Source organism: Heptranchias perlo, chromosome 2 (genome assembly GCF_035084215.1).
Source record: "Heptranchias perlo isolate sHepPer1 chromosome 2, sHepPer1.hap1, whole genome shotgun sequence".
Taxonomy (NCBI): Eukaryota; Metazoa; Chordata; class Chondrichthyes; order Hexanchiformes; family Hexanchidae; genus Heptranchias; species Heptranchias perlo.
In genome coordinates, this window is record NC_090326.1 from 168,271,992 (window position 1) to 168,289,773 (window position 17,782).

Below are 17,782 nucleotides of genomic sequence, written 5' to 3' on the forward strand. Positions count from 1 at the left end.
ACTGAACTGCACCAAACTGGAGATTGTTTCCCCTGGCTAGAGAGTCTAAGACTAGGAGGCACAGTCGCAGGTTAAGGTGTCGGCCATTCAAGACTGAGATGAGGAGGAATTTCTTCACGCAGAGGGTTGTGAATCTTTGGAATTCTCTACCCTAGAGGGCTGTAGATGCTGAGTCATTTAATATATTCAAGGTTGCGATGGATAGATTTTTGGATTCGAGGGGAATCAAGGGATATGGGGATCGGGCAGGAAAGTGGAATTGAGGTCGAAGATCAGCCATGATCTGATTGAATGGCGAAGCAGGCTCGAGGGGCCGTATGGCCTACTCCTACTCCTTATGTTCTTAAACGAGTCCAGTGCCGTGTGTTATGCCTAGTCAGCCGCAATGGTTTTTACCCAGGTTAATCTTCCCTAAATTAAGATTTGATATTCCATTTTTACAATTAAACTTTTGTTTTAAACTTGGTGACGTCTTTATTAAATAATGTGTGTGTGTCATAGACACAGCACCACAGCAAACGACATCGCCAGGGGCACTCAGCAATCTATGGGTCAACACGGCTTGCAATTAAAATACACTGCGCATCACTTCAACTCACCCATTGCATGCCATGAACAGGGTACCATGGAGATTCTTGTGGTGCTGACCCTAACTCACTCGTGTCTTTGCCATTCATCAGTTGCCTGTATCCCACTGCTCGTGTACCTCCTCCAATAGGGAAATCACAGTCATTCAAATTGTGACTTTACGCAGGTGGTTGGAGGTTAAATTCTCTGTCAAACCATTCTTGAACCACAGTCTATAAATTATTTTAAAAGGGAATTAGATAGTCACTGTGGGGCAAAAAGGATTATTAAAAGGGTATGGGAAACGAGGAGAGTGGGATTCGACCAGGTGGGATATTAAAGGGTGAACGGGAGTGAGAAGACTAGGATTAGACAAGATATTAACAGGCATGGGGAGTGAGGGGGGAGAGTGGGATTAGACTAGGTGGGATATTAAAGAGTAGGGGGAGTGAGGAGAACGGGATATTAAAGGATATGGGGAGTGAGGAGAGTGGGATATTAAAGGATATGGGGAGCAAGCAGGAGAGTGGGATTAGACCAGATGCGATATTAAAGGGTATGGGGGGTGAGCAGGGGAGTGGGGTTAGACTAGGTGCGATATTAAAGGTTATTGTGAGTGAGCAAGGGACTGGAGTTGTGGGAACAAAACACCAATTTGAAGAGCTAGCTAGCCTGGTTCTGTGGTGTAACATTCTATAATTCAATGTAAGTTTTTAAACTACTAACTAAAGTTTATAAATGGGGCAAATTAGATTTGAACTGAATTCTCAAGCTGCGATCTGGATGGGAGATGCTGTTTTACCATATCCCCAACAGAGTCTGTGACTATAAATGCACGTGAAATGCCTGAGGGCTGAGGGGAGCCCTTGGAAAGGGTTAAAAAAAGAGAAGTGCTTCACAGAGATCTCCCTTGAACGCCCTCTGACTGGGTCCCGCCTCCTGCTTATAAAAACCTGATCTCAGCGAAGCCTGAAACACTTGGAGAGAGGCACAGAAAGATATAGCAAGGGAGGGAAAAGAGAAAGGTAAGAGGCGGAGAGAGGGAGAGATAAAAAAAGTTAGAAATCAAAGGAGGAAGGAAAATTATCTTGGGGGGGAAAGGAAAGAAGAGGAGTCTGAGAGTGAATTCAGTATGAATTGCTGAAGTTGGCCCTTTTATTTTATTGGATCTAGGTATTGAGGAACAAAAAAAAATTAAAAGGGAAAACACAAAGGGAGATACGCTGGGGAACTAATCCCAGTCTGTGCACAAATGTCTTTTGCCATGTTGAGATCTGTTCCTAGTCGCTGCCTCTACCCGGAGATCAGCATGTTGTCCGAAGGAGACGAAGAACTCGACAGTGAGAGCTCGGGTTCAGAGACATCCTTCAGTCTGGGAACTTATGGTGGAGGAGGAGGAAAGAGGAAGAGGAAAGCCAGGGTGTCGGGAGTCATTAGACAGAGGCAAGCCGCAAATGCCAGGGAGAGAGACAGAACCAACAGCGTGAACACAGCGTTCACGGCCCTCAGGACCCTCATCCCCACCGAGCCCGCCGACAGGAAACTGTCCAAAATCGAGACTCTGCGGCTGGCTTCCAGTTACATCTCACACCTGGGCAATGTGCTGCTGTTGGGAGAGGCTGGGGATGGACAACCCTGTCACACAAGCACGTCCAGCTACTACCCTGGGACGAGGGTCACCGAAACAGAGAACAACCAGCCCAAACAGATCTGCACCTTCTGCCTGAGCAACCAGAGGAGAATGGTAGGTACAAACTTTCCTAACTCTCATAGGTATCTGAAACCTGTCAGCTCTGGTCTACCCATACCCTGAAGCTGGGTACCCTTTACTTGTGTGTAGGATTGGGCGCAGACAATGCGTGAGGCAGCTTTTGAAACTGAAGAGACAGTGTTGTATTTGTTTTTCCATGAACTTAACATCCTCAACCAGCTGTCTACTGATGAGCCCGAGTCTCTAATGAGGCTATGGCAGCTTATAGGGTGTCGCCAATTAATCTCACCCACAAAACTTCAAATATCTCTCGCCCTTTTACCTCACGCCCAAGTCTCTGAATAACCCAATAAGTTTACCCAACCGTACCTTAAATTAAACCTCTCTCTCAAGGACCTCCCAGCACCCTAAGCAATCCTCCACCTTTCTAAACTGTAGTAGCTTTCTCAATCTAATGATACAGAATGACTGCAGTCAGGTAGTTTATGAAATGTTCCAATTTCAAACCCAGCTGCTAGGTTAGCCCAGAAGTGCAACGAGAAGCCCTCAGCTCTGCTCAACCTGTTCCCAGATTCCACAACACTGTATTGTATCTCAGTGCAGCTCTGATGTGCACCATTACACTTGTTACAGTTAAGTACAAATTGCTACGGCACATGTATTTAATTCATGTGCTTACATTGTGTTTACTGCGACTGCACTTACATAGACTGTCGAGCCAAGCAATTTGTTGTGTGAAGCACAGTGATGTTTCAATGTGATACTACGCTAAATATAAACAATGCAAGTAATTATATTTACTCTTTTCTGCCCATCTGCCAGTTCACAGTTAGGGAAACTCAGAACTAAACAGGGTCGCTTTGCAAGAAAAGTCTTATTTTAATTTTTTTCGTAAGAGCTTTCTTTTTAAAAAAACGCTAACATTTGTATCGCCGGTACATCAAATGAACCCCCCATTACAATACTGCATTCGTCGCAAGCTGTTCAGTCTGCTCTTCAACTAATTTCAAATCATACGTAAGCTCTTGTGGTTGAGAAAGATGCACAAACTCATTAGGCTCGTGCGTGCACATCAAACCATCGGGAAATTTCAAGGCAAAGCATACAGTGCCAGCACACCATCACCACATATACCACGTGTGCACTTATCATACACGGCACGAACGCACCACATCATCAAACATCCTCAGTCGTCAATGCCCACTTATTAACAAATAGATTGCAATAATTGCCATCTTAAATTCCGCAAGACAAAACATCCCCCCCCCACCCTCTTCACGGCAGCACCAAGGGAGTGCTGCATGGTCAGAAATGCCATTTTTTGGATAAAATATTAAACCAAGGCCTCATCTGCCTCCTCAGGTGGAAATAAAAGATCCCACAGCACTATTCAAAGAGGAGCAGCGGAGTTCTACTCGGTGTCCTGGCCAAAAATTTATCCTTCAAACAGCATCAAAATACAATTAACTGGTCAGTTATCGCATTTGCAATTTGTGCGAACTTGCTGTGCACAATTGACTGCTGCATTTGCCTTCAAAACAACAGTGACTGCACTTCAAAAGTAATTAATTGGCTGTGAAGCGCTTTAGGACATCCTGAGGACATGCAAGGTGCTATATTAATGCATGTTGTTCTCGACGAAACTCACGATTATTTTAAAGATGATTACCCAATTAAAATTTGATATACGGATATGCCATTAAATGCCATTTAAAACAGACGAGGACTGGAATTTCACGACAAAGGGATCTCATTTGCCGTTTTTCCCTGCAGAGATAAAATGGGTGGGTGAAGGGGTGTGAAAGTAGCTTTTGCCCATAGGGCATATGCAGGAATTTAATCCCTGTGGATAACTGTCTGAATGACTGACTAAGCACAGAGTGAGCAGATTCCTCTGGACTGCTGGTTAGGGTCTCATTTAAAGAGCCAATCATCCATCCCCACATCCCACCAGGTCTCATTCGCCCACAAGCAGGTGCCCCCCACCCCAATATCACACCCAGGAGCCATCATTTAGATGTAGGTATATTTACGATTGAACACAGCAGTAAAGATCTGATGCTAGAACACATACAATCCTTACACTGCAAGTCACTCGGTTGATACATTAAACTGGCTTTTTTGGGGGGAAAGGATCCGAATTTGCATTTCCCATCAAAATGTTTCTGGGAAGTTAATAAAAAGAAAATTAATTTCACTCTGTGTAGCATAGGGGGTTTGAAGCTGCGTGGTGAGTTTGAAATAATTTTCTGGATCGACAGTGCCCGACTGTTACCACTGGGGATGGCGCAGTCAGATCATTGATATGGCACCTCTTCTTATCCAAGCTGTAACCATTTTGGGATCTCTGTCACCCATTAGAGTAGTTGGTGGCTCGGATTCACTCACTCCCCAACGTCTGAAAGCTCAAACCCCAAAGCATTGGAGATCGAAGCAACTGATGGTTCCTGAGATCAATGCTGTCATCAGGAAGTGTTAGAATGGACATGAAAACTTTTTAGGCCATCTCACCACAAACTGCTAAAATCACCCAACAGTATAACGAGGTGGATTTATACACCTCCTTTAACACAGGAATACGTCCCAGGGCTCTTCAGAGGAGTAATCAGACAAAAATGAATGATGATGCAAAGGAGATATTAGAGGGGTGACTAGACACTTGGTCAAAGGTTTTAAGAAGGGTCTTAAAGCAGGAGACGGATGTGGAGAGGTGGCATTCTAGAGTGAGGTCTAGATGGCTAAAAGCACTGCCATCAATGGTGGGGTAAAGGGAGGGGGCACGCACAAAAGGCCAGAGTCAGAGGAATGGAGGGTTTTTGGTGGTGGGGGTGGAGGGCGATAACGTTTGTACAGATTGTCATTTCGAAACTCGGGTTGCCCCACAAAAGTATTTTTAGCTCTCACTGGGGGTGAGAGCAATTTATAGTGATCAGATAAGAAGTGCATTACGCACCGTTAAAGAGTACTGGATTAGATGTAATTTTTTTTTTAAAAACAGAACTTATTGCTACCAGTACACAAAACCCAGCAACAACGCTGCTAATTAAAAGTGGGTAGTCATTAGCTCAACAGCAGCTCGTGACTGGTCACCACAGTCTCACTCAGCCAGTTACGAAGCACGTAACAATGTACATACTGCATCTGGACTAACAGTCTGCTCCCCGACAATATCATCCTGGCCAGTATTGATAAAGCACAATTAATAAGTCCTACGCCATTTCCCAATCAGACTTCTCAGATGAGACGCCTACTAATCATTTTTTTTCCTCTTAAAAAGTTCCAGCCAAAATACTAACTGGAAATTTAAGAGGCCGCTGACAGATGACCCAAGCATCTGAATAAGTTTTGATTTAGTAGAGCTGTTACTGTTTTAGTAATTGGATGGTTTTCCCTCACCATTCAGTCCAATCTCCCTCATACAGGCCATTCTCAGAATCTGAAGAGACAGAAACCACCAGGAATCCCCCCCTCCCCCATTGCCCCACAAAATAACTGACACATTGTATCAAAGTCTAGGAGGAGCCATCCTAACCCCCTCACTTACAAACTATCTTCCTCAATTCACATTATACCTGGTCATTGCATTTTACTCCCCATAAACATTCCCAAAAGTAGCAACTCCCTAAGCTTCCCCTCCCTCACTCATCCCGAGCTGTCACAGAAGGAACTATGGGAACAAAACTTAGGCCCCAACAACATATGCAGGGAATGTGGGGCAGGAAAGGAATACAAAAAAGTCAAAATAAAGTAGCTCTTCCTTTCAATCATTCCCTTATGCCCCAATATAATCCAACTGTAACTGTTCCATTATATTCTGTCTAGAACACTCCCAGCAACCACAGCCCCTCCAACTCCAAACAGTATTGTCTAAAGTTCCCTATCCCATTAGTTGAATTGATCTTAAACAGAAACTGGTCGGGACGATTAGTGATGGCACTTGGATTTCCTTAAAAGTGAATAGTTTACAGCATCTGATGAAGTAGAATCTCACCATCAAAAGCTAAGTACCAAGCTCCTGTCACAGGTTTTCAAGTCTCTTTCCTTTCAAGTGAAATCAGAGAAAGTTGGATTTGTGCAAGAAGCTTGAAAGAATGGTGCATAAGAACATAAGAAATGGAATCAGGAGTAGGCCATACGGCCTCTCGAGCCTGCTCCGCCATTCAATAAGATCATGGCTGATCTTCTACCTCAACTCCACTTTCCCGCCCTATTCCCATAGCACTTAATTCCCTTAGTGTCCAAAAATTGCACAAAGGGTCATTACACCAAGACTATTTCCACTGGAGCAGGAGGAGATTTAATAGAGGGTTTTTAAATTGTGAAGGGTTTTGATAGTGAATGAGGAAACACAATTTCCTCTGGTTGGGGAGTCAGTGATGAGGCGGTCAACAATTTAAAATTGACACAGAGTGTGAAGAGGTTAGGAGAAATTTCAGATAGTAGTTGAGGCAAAGACCATCGTGTTGTTTAAGGGAAAGTTGGATAAATATTTGAAGCAAATGGAGATACAATGCTCGAGGGAGAGGGCAAGACAGTGGGATTAGTTTTGAATTGATCTAGCAAAAAGCCAACACAGACACGATGGGCCAAATGGCCACCTTCTGTGCTGTAAACTGACATGGTTCTCACCAAGGTTATTTCTCAAACTCAAACAGGAGCACATACAAACAACTTTGTTAAACAAGAAACTGTGGTGACTTCGAGGCCATTACTAGTACTTCAGTCTCCAAGATTTATTTTGCACATTTATTAAAAATTGCATTTTTGTGCAATTTAGGGAAAAACGTGGCATAAAATAATTGAGTTCACTTTGTGGATGCTTGGCACTCTGCATTATCACACAGAACCACCCAATCAATAAGCTAGCAGGAGGTATTTGTACCGAGAAGGATACAGCAAGGTCAGTCCCCTGAAGTAAGGGCATTTCATTTGAGTAACTTGAATTGCCACCAGATCACAACCAAGTTTCACAGGGTTTTATTGGAAGGTTTCAAACCGAATCTGTCCCATCTACCCGTTCTTTTGGATGATTCAGAAGGGTGAAAAGAACCTGATCATTTGTTTGAAAAGAGCCAGTAAGTAGAGGACACAAATTTAAGATCACTAAAAGAACAAAGGGAGCGATGAGGAGAAATGTATTTACACACAGAAGCTGTTAGGACATGGAATGCCCGAACAGAAACAGTGGGAGAAGCAGAATCCATAAGATCTTTCAAAAGGGAAGTGGATAAATATTTTAAAAAGATGATTTAAGGGCACAGGGAAAGAGCAGGGCAATGGGACGAAGTGGAGAGCTCTTTCACAGAGCCAACACATGCACAATGGGCTCCTTCTGTGCTGTAAAATTCGAAAGCTCTACGAGGTCCTGCAGCTTCAAATTATCGTTCAAGCTTTGAACTTTTTGAGGCAAAGGGACTGACTTGGCAAACTCTTGCGTATTTAATAGAGAGCCATTACACGCACACTTCTTGGAATGTTAGTCTCAGTAATCCACTGCGTGTGCTGAAATCCAGTAAGATGTCATTTTACTTCAACTGACCCGGTCAAAGTCAAACATGGCACCGTCCCCCGTCCCCATTGAATTTTTTTTTGAATAATGCAAGAGGGCTCAGAAACCCCCCCAAAAAAATCCAAAATGAGTAGGAGGCCTTGATTAATCCCACCTCAGAATTCAAGTAATAAAGATCCCTAGGTTCCATCTCACACAGTTCCTGAGGTGATCTCAACTGTGAGTTTAGCTTGTTTTCGCAATACACACGCTCCCGTCTCAGAAGCAAGAAAGAAAATGACTTCACTCTGGGGAAGATAACAAGGATATACCAGCTCGTTAAAAGCAGCCCTTACTGTAGACTTGCTCCGCTCCCTTTCTCCCAGTTCGAGACCAGACTGCAAGGATACTATAACATTTATTTCAGGCTGGAAAAAATGATTGGCATATCAAATTAACCCCTCTCTTTCCTGTGAGATGTCTCCATATCATTTATAAACTGTAATAATGCAGGAATCCCATCAGATGCAGGAACTTCCCCATTTCCTTTCTGAGACTCCTTAAAAGTTTCCTGTTCAGCCACCTGCACTGACACTTTATTCCACATGTTGAACTTTCACTAAAAGACGTTGCGTCTGCCATGCCTAGTGCTTCAGTTTTACTTGCTCCGAGTTGTAACAACTATTCTGACGAGGAGCTGGGTTCAGAGACCTGCCAAAACACCCTTCACTGTGGACCTTTGCAGGCTGCTTTGAGCAGCCGTAAGCTCACACTATTACCCTGGAACAGCAATACACAAGGTTGAATAGAATCTGGTAGAGGAAAGGTATGTTAAAGTTTCAGGTGCGACCCTTTATAGGACAGACAAGGTCCTAATGAAAACTATAACTTGCTGACTGACTTACTGCACATTTCTAGCATTGTATGTGTGATCCCTCCCACCGCCTCTCCCAGCACTGGCAATTTTCTCATTGATACGGGTATAGTGGTTACATTACTGGATTACTAATCCTGAGAATGAGAGTTCAAATCCCACCATGACAGTTTGAGAATTTGAACCCTTTTTAAAAAACTGTAAATAAAAAGCCGGTGTCAGTAAAAGTGACCATGAAGCTGTCGGATTGTCGTAAAAACCCAACTGGTTCACTAATGTCCCTTTAGGGAAGGAAATCTGCCGTCCTTATCCGGTCTTGCCTATATGTGACTCCAGTCCCACACCAATGTGGTTGACGCTTAACTGCCCACTGAAGTGGCCTAGCAAACCACTCAGTTGTATCAAACCACTAAAGAAAATAGCAAGTCCTTCACCACACGGACTGCAGAGGTTGAAGCAGAGGGCCCACATCGAGGGATGGACAATAAATTCCAGCCTTGCCAGCAACACCTACATCCCAAGAATGAATAAAAAACACAGCTCTTAAGATTGCGAATAAAGCTCGAGCTGCAAATGACAGATGAATAGTACGTGCACACATGCACATATACAGAAGTCACATTCAATTCACCTACATAGCTGATTATATATATATGGTAAAGAAAAAGGCATCCAAAGCAGATCCTTAATTATCTCCCATCATCTTCAATATCCCAATTGATCTCCAATCACAAGGGAACCCTACTTAATATGTAGGACTTCTTTCAGGGCTTGAAGACGATTCTAGGATTTTTTTACATGGTGGAAAAAGAGTGAAATGTTTCAGACTTGTGGTAACGATTCAGTGTAAGATGTGCTAAAAGCTGTGGCAAACCCAACAAGTACTTAACTAGGCTTCTTATCGGGAGTCCAGTATTTTATTTAGCATTCCTCCACCAAATACATTAATTCAAAAAGAACGAGGGTCAGAAACCATTTTGGCACTACATTTGTACCACTACACTTGGGGCTTGGGAGGAGGAGGAGGGAAAAGAGAATGGAAGTTAATAAACGTCAGGAATGTGTGCAAGAAAGAGCGAGGGCAAGAACGAGCGAGGGTGTAAGCGAGTGCACTCGCGCCACGGAGATAAACATTCTCACACACACAACATGCGATTATACAGCACCTAATCATATATTGAGCACAGCCTTTATTTAAGTTTTTATTTGGAGAGGAGAGGAGAGAAATCTATTTAAAAACTGTATCTTTAGGACGAGCTGAAGACCTCACTCTACGTTCTCCTTTATCCTTTTACCCTCCGCCCCCACACCCCCCTGCAATTCTATCCTGCTAGGATTCTCAGTTCATTCCCCTATACAAGCCTTGTTGGCCACGGTGCAAACACTGCCAGCAGCATCCACCCCTCTGACTGAATGACAGGGTCAGCAATTTGAAACAATAAAATAAACTTTGGCAAGAAATCACACGCAGAGTATCGGTAGAGGCAGACGTTAGGTAGGCAGACTCAGTCTGTGCTGCTTACAAGAGGGTAGGCTTTTCACACCTGCCCCCGAGTCAGTTCTCGACCTATCTAAAATTCAGACACAACAGAGACACAGGCGGGCAGGAGCGGCTCAGCAGCACAAAGGCTTCACTTTGACACGAGAGATAAAACTGGCACACACTCAAGTGGAACAGATCGAAAATCACGGCAGAATTTTTTATTTTTAAAACTTACAATAAACGCGTTGGACTTTAATCAGAAACTAAAGTACAGTTAACAGGCAGCCTGCCAGTGATGAGAGATGGACGCAAGGTGTTTTTCTGTAATGAAGCTGCTTGGTGTGAGGAAACAACTGGATTCTGTTCATTGTGTCATACCTAAATGCCTCAGACATGTTGCTGCTATGTCTCAACTTTAGAAAATTAATTTGTTGGAAAACAGAATTCTCTCCCCCTCCCAACTACCTCTTCATAAGTAAAACTGCTGGGACACAAAATAGCTACAGCTTGGCTCAGTAGTACCAATCTCATTTTTGAGGCAGAATATCCTGGGTGCAAGCTCCACTCCAGGAGTTGAGCGAATAATCTAGACAGACACTCCAGTGCACTACTGAGGTAGAAAGTTCTTTATTTAACATATGTTTATACTTGGGATGTGGGCAACACTGGCAAGGCAGTATTTATTGTGCATCTCTAGTTGCCTTAAAGGGATTGAGAATCAAGCCCGTAGTGTGGGACTGGAGTCACATGTCGTCCAGACCAGGTAGGGACGGCAGGTTCCTCTCCCTGAAGGATGTTTGTGAACCAGATGGGTTTTTAGCGACAGCCCAGCAGCTTTTCATGGTTAATGTTTCCTGGTGCCAGCCCATAAATCATCAGGTTTATTGAATTCAATTTTACAACTTGCCATGGTGGGATTTGAACTCACGGACTCTGGGTAACGTCCAGTACCACAACCACTGGGCTACTGTACCCATAATCAGTTACTTAAATCACAGTTCACAAAATGGTCACTTAACAGCATAGGGCACCCACAAGGGATAGAATGTAGAGGTAATGGCAAAATTACATTTGGAGAACTTTTTTTTAAAAAAAGAGGCACCCTTTTCGTACACAAAGCTTTAATAGTTGGAGGGAGAAAAGCCAGAAAGCTCAACGTATTCCTTGTGCACGAATGAAGCAATGTATTCAAAAACTATTTACGTCGTCATGCTGTATGATTGTGATTAAGCTGTGCCCTTTCAAATAACATGGTCAAAGAGAACCACATTTAAGCAATCAGGGGAACTGACAACTCTGCTGGTTACACTGTCACAGTATCATTAGAGGATACTGACAGTCCGCCCCATTCACTCAGTCCCTGTCCACCATTCTCTCCATCAGTTTGGCTCAGTGATAGTGCTCTCCCTTCTTGAATCAGAAAGTTGTCAATTCAAGTCCCGCTCCAGGTCATAATCCAGGCTGACACTCCCAGTGCAGTACTGAGGAAGCGCTACACTATTGGAGGTGCTGCCCTTCGGATGAGACATTAAAGCAAGGCCCCGTCTGTCTGTGTGGTGGATGTAAACAATTCCATAGCACTTTTTAAAGAAGAGCAGGGAGTTCTTTGGTGTGGTGAGCAACATTCCTCCCTCAACCAACACCATCAAAAACAGATGAATTGATCATCCATCTCAATACTGTTTGTGGGACAATGCTGATGCAAAACGATTATCACGTTGAAATATATAACAGTACTCACTGCATTTCAAAAGTAATTCATTGCGTGAAGCATTGCCAAGCTGCTATGGTGTGATGTATCATTATTATTTTAGCTAAACATTAAGATCCCGCTCACAATGCCCTGGAGTCGGTTACTGAATTAGTATTTTGCAACCCAGCAGCATAAAGAGCACGTCACATTTGAAAAACAAACCACAAAACCTTCCCGTGAAGTTAGACTCCTGCAAGGAGACAGCAGAATGTCCCCTCCCTAGTATCGAGGTCCTGATATCATCACCAGCAGCTCCCCAGCATACTACAGAGAAGATCAATAACCCGAGGCTACAGAGCCCCAAAAAAAGAGCAGCATCAACCTCAGCATTAACACAAGTGGTACTGACCCCTATGAAGGTGTCACACCAGTGGGTTCTAAGTCAGATTCTGCTGTAATAACGCCCTGGAGAAGGGCTCCCTCAAGAGTAGTCTGTTAAAAATATGCCAGGCACCCCTTGCGGGTCTGAGAACGGGCAGTTCATCCCATAGGTCTGCAGGCGCCATCCTCAGTGGCCAAGGTGGTAGCAGTCCCAGAAATCATTTGCCATTCCCCTCCCTGTGGGAAAGCGCCTGACCTCTGTTCAGCACCGGCCAACATGGGGCAGGCTCAGGATCAGGAACTCAGCTCGAAGAGGACCGCAAGTGAGAACCGCCGCACGGTAACACAGCGCGCCAGCTAATCAGCACTGAACAAGTCAGGGGTGAAGGAAGGCGGAAGATCAGGTTCAGTAGGATTGGGGTTGGGTGGTGGGGTGGGGGAATTGGGAACCAGTCAGTCTGGAGTTTCAGACTTAGCACAAAAGAATAAAACATCAGTTAGGGAGGGGGAGAAAAGAAACTAGAAGCTCTTGTTTTTAAATTAAGTTCTCTTGAGTCTCAGCACGAGCAAAAAAAAAAGTTTCCAGTCCCATTCTTCTGGGCAGCCACAAATCAAACTAACGCATCGCACATGTCTGAAAGCTGAAGAGGTGCGATAGGAGTTTTCACTGTGTGGTTTTTCCAGCCTAAGCTTCCTGAGCTGTCAAATCTCTCAATCAAGTTACTCAGGTGCAGGTGGTGGGGAGATCTTGAAAAACATTAAAACTTGGAACAAAGAGAGAGAGGGGAGAGAAAGGAGAGAGAGCGCGAGCGAGCGCACGAGCCACAAAATCCATCTGCGGTGGAGCCAGTGCTTCGACTCCAGGCACAGCTCAAATCCAGTTACGGTAACAGCTGCCGCTGCAACTTGTCCCCTCCAGGGCGGCAGGTTCAATCAGTCTGAACACACCACACGTTACAGCGTTCTTTCCAACTTTTGATAACTGTCACATTTCTGCGAGGTCGGTCTTTTAATTTGGGACTTCTGGTTGACAAGTGTTGCCGAACCTCACAATGCAAAGGTGTGGAAGTCACTTTAGTGGAGACAGGGTCATTACCATGGAGCATGGGGTGGTGGGGTGAGAGGAAACTGAATTTGAATTACCAGCAGAAACAAATAACCACATGGCTGGGAGGAGTTACTGAGCCACTTCGAAATCAACTAGCACAACCCAGGGGTAACTTCCCTTCCCTCAGTGCATTGGAGGAGCCCAGACTGAGATCCGACAGCTTTCATAATTGAAAAGAGCGAGTGGAAGAGTCACATTTCCAGCCAAGCTTTAGAGATAGTCAAATCTCACCCGTACGACTCAAGTTAGCCAGATGTCAACCGCGGAAAGGGGAGGCTTTAACAAGTTGTTGCAAAACCTGGGGTAAGGCTGATCAACAGTCACTGTGACTCAAACCTTTGGGGTCAACCAATTTATGTTTAACTCAGCTGAGCAGCAGCGCAAGAAATCCAGAATGAACTTTTGGTACACTTGCGAGAACAAACTCAAATCGATTTCCTTTCTTCCCGCAGAACAAAGACCGAGACAGAAAGGGCATGATCCGAAGTTAACGAAGAAGTCAGAAATGCGGCCCACCGACTTTGCGAACTCACAGCAGACTCGGGGGTGGGGGAGCAATCGAGATCGCGGCCACAGAAAAAGTAAGAAAATAAGGAGCGTGCTGAAAACAATTCTAAAAATCTGCGAGCGCGCAAAAAGTTCGACACTTGGGCTGCACTGGACTCTACCCTGAGATTTAAAGAAATAATTCATTTGAGACAAAGCGAAGTCTCCAGAGACACAGTTCCCAACCTGCTCCGTTACAAAAACAATCCCATCACACAGTGACCTGGTCACACCGCCGAGCTGCTGCTGGAAGCTGGCACCAAGGAGAAAACTTAAAACAAACAAAAGAAAACGACAAAACTACACAAAAGTGGCTTTTAAGCATTGAAAAGGAACTTTCACTACATGATTAACTTCTTTATCACATGCTGGTTTGTCATCTAATAAATATGTAATATAAAAAGGCAATTTTATACATAAAAATAAAATAATAAAAATCTCAATACTTCAAGCTTTGTTTCCCCTGTTCAAGACAGGCTTTATTTGGGGGTCCAGTCGTGGTTATGGTACTGGACCAGTGGCCCAGAGGTCATGAGTTCAAATACCAATAAATCTGGGCTGGCATCAAAAGAAAAAATGACCATGAAATGCTAACTTGTAAAGACCTGCAAGGAAAGGAAGCTGCTAGCCCCTACTTGACTCCAGTCCCATATTATGTGGTTGACTCCTAGTGCCCTACAATTGCATATTAAAAATTAGGAAAGAGCTAGCAGATGCTCTATCAAAGAATATCATAACGGTCACAGCACGGAAAGAGGCCATTCCGCCCATCAAGTTTGCGCCGGCTCTATATAAGAGCAATCCAGCTAGTCCCACTCCCCCGCCCTTTTCCCGTAACCATGCAATTTTCTTTTCCTTTCAAGTACTTATCCAGTTCCCTTTTGAAGGCCATGATTGAATCTGCCTCCACCACCCCCTTGGGCAGTGCATTCCAGATCCTAACCACTCGCTGTGTAAAAAAGTTTTTCCTCATGTCACCTTTGGTTCTTTTGCCAATCACCTTAAATCTGTGTCCTCTGGTTCTTGACCCTTCCGCCAATGGGAACAGTTTCTTTCTATCTACTCTGTCTAGACCCTTCATGATTTTGAATACCTCGCAACCATCTCTGTTCCAAGGAGAACAACCCCAGCTTCTCCAGTCTATCCACGTAATTTAAATCCCTCATCCCTGGAATCATTCTCGTAAATCTCTTCTGCACCCTCTCTAAGGCCTTCACATCTTTTCTAAAGTGCGGTGCCCAGAACTTGACTCCAGTTGTGGCTGAACCAGTGTTTTATAAAGGTTCATCATGACTTCCATACTTTTGTACTCTATGCCTCTATTTATAAAGCCAAGGATCCTGTATGCTTTTTTAACCACTTTTTCAACCTGCCCTTTAACCCACCTTCAACGATTTGTATACACATACCCCAGATCTCTCTGTTCCTGTACCCCTTCTAGAATTGTGCCCTCTAGTTTATATTGCCTCTCCTCGTTCTTCCTACCGAAATGTATCACTTCGCATTTTTCTGCGTTAAATTTCATCTGCCACGTGTCCGCCCATGCCACCAGCCTGTCTGTATCCTCTTGAAGTCTATCACTATCCTCCTCACTGTTCACTACCCTTCCAAGTTTTGTATCATCTGCAAATTTTGAAATTGTGCCCTGTACACCCAAATCCAAGTCATTAATATGTGTCAAGAAAAGCAGTGGTCCCAGCACCGACCCCTGGGGAACACCACTGTAGACCTCCCCCCAGTCTGAAAAACAACCGTTGGCCACTACTCTCTGTTTCCTGACCCGTAGTCAATTCCGTATCCATGTTGCTACTGCCCCCTTTATTCCATGGGCCGCAATCTTGATAAGCCTACCATGCGGCACTTTATCAAACGCCTTTTGAAAGTCCATATACACCACTTCAACTGCATTGCCCTCATCTACTCTCTCTGTTATCTCATCAAAAAACTCTATCAGGTTAGTTAAACACGATTTGCCTTTAACAAATCCATGCTGGCTTTGCCTAATCAATCCTCACTCGTCCAAGTGACTGTTAATTCTGTCCCGGATCGTTTCTAAAAGTTTCCCCACCACTGAGGTTAAACTGACTGGTCTATAGTTGCTGGGTATTATTGCATATACAAAAAAAGTGCATTAGAAACCGGAATAGTGTTCCTATATTTAAAAAGGGAAATAAAACAAGTCCAGGGAACTATAGGCCAATTAGCTTAACGTCAGTGGTAGGAAAGATAATGGAATCCTTCCTAAAAGATATAACAGAAAAACATCTAGAATCTACAAATACAATAAAGAATAGTCAGCACGGATTTCAAAAGGGAAGATCATACTTGAGCAACCTTATTGAATTCTTTGAAGTAACAGAAAGTGTAGGCAAGGGTAATGCAGTAAATGTAATATATTTGGATTTTCAAAAGGCCTTCAATAAAGGTACCGCATAGTAGACTCATGGCAAAGGTCAGAGCATGTGGAGTCAGGACAGGTAGCAGAATGGAAAGCAAACTGGCCACAAAGCAGAAAAGAGAGAGTAGGGGTTAAACGTAGTTACTCAGACTGTCAAAAGGTGGGAAGTGGTGTTCCACAAGGATTGGTGCTGGGACCACTTTGTTCACCATTTACATACACGATTTGGACTCGGGAAGTGGAAGTACAATTTCAATATTTGCGGACACCACCAATTGGGGGTAATACTGAGGAGGACTGTGACAAAATACAGAAAGACATTAATAAACTTGCAGAATGGGTGTGTAATTGGCAAATGAATTTCAATATAGGTAAGTGTGAGGTATTACATTTTGGTAGGAAGAATAAGGAGGCCACATACTGCTTGAATAATAAGAGTCTAAATGGGGTACAGATACACAAATCACAAAGTAGCAACGCAGGTTAATAAGGCCGTAAAAAAAGCAAACAAAGCACTGGGGTATATTTCTAGAGGGATAGAATTGAAAAGCAGGGAAGTTATGTTAAACTTGTATAGAACCTTAGTTAAACCACACTTGGAGTACTGTGGACAGTTGTGGTCTATTATTAAAAGGATATAGAGGCACTGGAGAAGGTACAAAAAAGATTTACTAAGATGATACCAGAATTACCCAATAGTAAAGACTGAACAGGCTAGGGCTCTTTCTCTAGAAAAGAGAAGACTGAGGTGAGACCTGATGGAGGTCTTTAAGATTATGAAAGTGTTTGACAGGATAGACGTAGAGAAGATGTTTCCACTTGCAGGGGAGACCAGAACCAGGGGCCATAAATATAAGTTAGTCACTAATAAATCCAATATTGAATTCAGGAGAAACTTCTTTACCCAGAGTGTGATTGGTTTGTGGAACTCGCTATCACAAGGAATAGTTGAGGTGACTAGCAAAGATGCATTTCGGGGGAAGCGAGATAAACACAAGGGAGAAAGGAATAGGGTATGTTGATGGGGTTAGATGAAGAAGGGTGGGAGGAGGCTCATGAGGAGCATAAGCACTGGCACGGACCTGTTGGGCCGAATGGCCTGTTTCTGTGCTGTACATTCTATGTAACCTGTCTTCTCTCCCTCTTCGCCCCCTCAAAACAATTTCATAAGCTGCAACACAGCCTAGTAACTGTAGGGCTGCTCACCCTGAACGAACTGGGCAGCCCACCTAAACTAGTATCGCTTGAGGTAATGTTCTCTCTTCAGTACCCCCAGCAGTCGATGAATTATGTCAATTCTTCAACTCCTCATCTCTCAATGTTCCAGGATCGAGGTATCTTCAACTTTCACCTATTTTCCTGGATAACTTCCTAGCTTCTATGGTTATTCCTCACCATTAAACAAGTGTTGTCCCGGCCAACATTCATCCCTCAACCAACATCACAAACAGATTATCTGGTTATTAATCTCAATTGCTGTTTGTGGGATCTTGCTGTGCACAAATCGGCTGCCGTGTTTCCTATATTACAACA

The 17,782-nt window shown here is 43.8% G+C and overlaps 2 protein-coding genes across 4 annotated transcripts in view; one reads left to right on the plus strand and one right to left on the minus strand.

The window, feature by feature from the left end:
- bop1 (BOP1 ribosomal biogenesis factor) overlaps positions 1-17,782 on the minus strand; it is a 203,920-nt gene that overhangs the window by 109,020 nt on the left and 77,118 nt on the right. The gene's annotated exons all lie outside the window — the stretch shown is intronic.
- Positions 1,559-14,287, plus strand: scxa (scleraxis bHLH transcription factor a). 2 transcript variants are annotated; one of them, XM_067999532.1, is made up of 2 exons: positions 1,559-2,311; positions 13,758-14,287. In XM_067999532.1, exons 1-2 carry the CDS (start codon positions 1,820-1,822, stop codon positions 13,794-13,796), a joined length of 531 nt encoding a protein of 176 aa, XP_067855633.1. In that variant the 5' UTR covers positions 1,559-1,819; the 3' UTR covers positions 13,797-14,287. The 2 variants fall into 2 exon arrangements, 1 of the variants encoding a protein (XP_067855633.1); XR_010966207.1 differs by lacking the exon at positions 1,559-2,311 and adding an exon at positions 13,424-13,608.

Coding starts and splice junctions, on each gene's coding strand:
- scxa (XM_067999532.1), top strand. CDS start 1,820: ATGTCTTTTGCCATGTTGAGATCTGTTCCTAGTCGCTGCCTCTACCCG. Junction 2,312..13,757: donor TGAGCAACCAGAGGAGAATG/GTAGGTACAAAC, acceptor TTCTTCCCGCAG/AACAAAGACCGAGACAGAAA.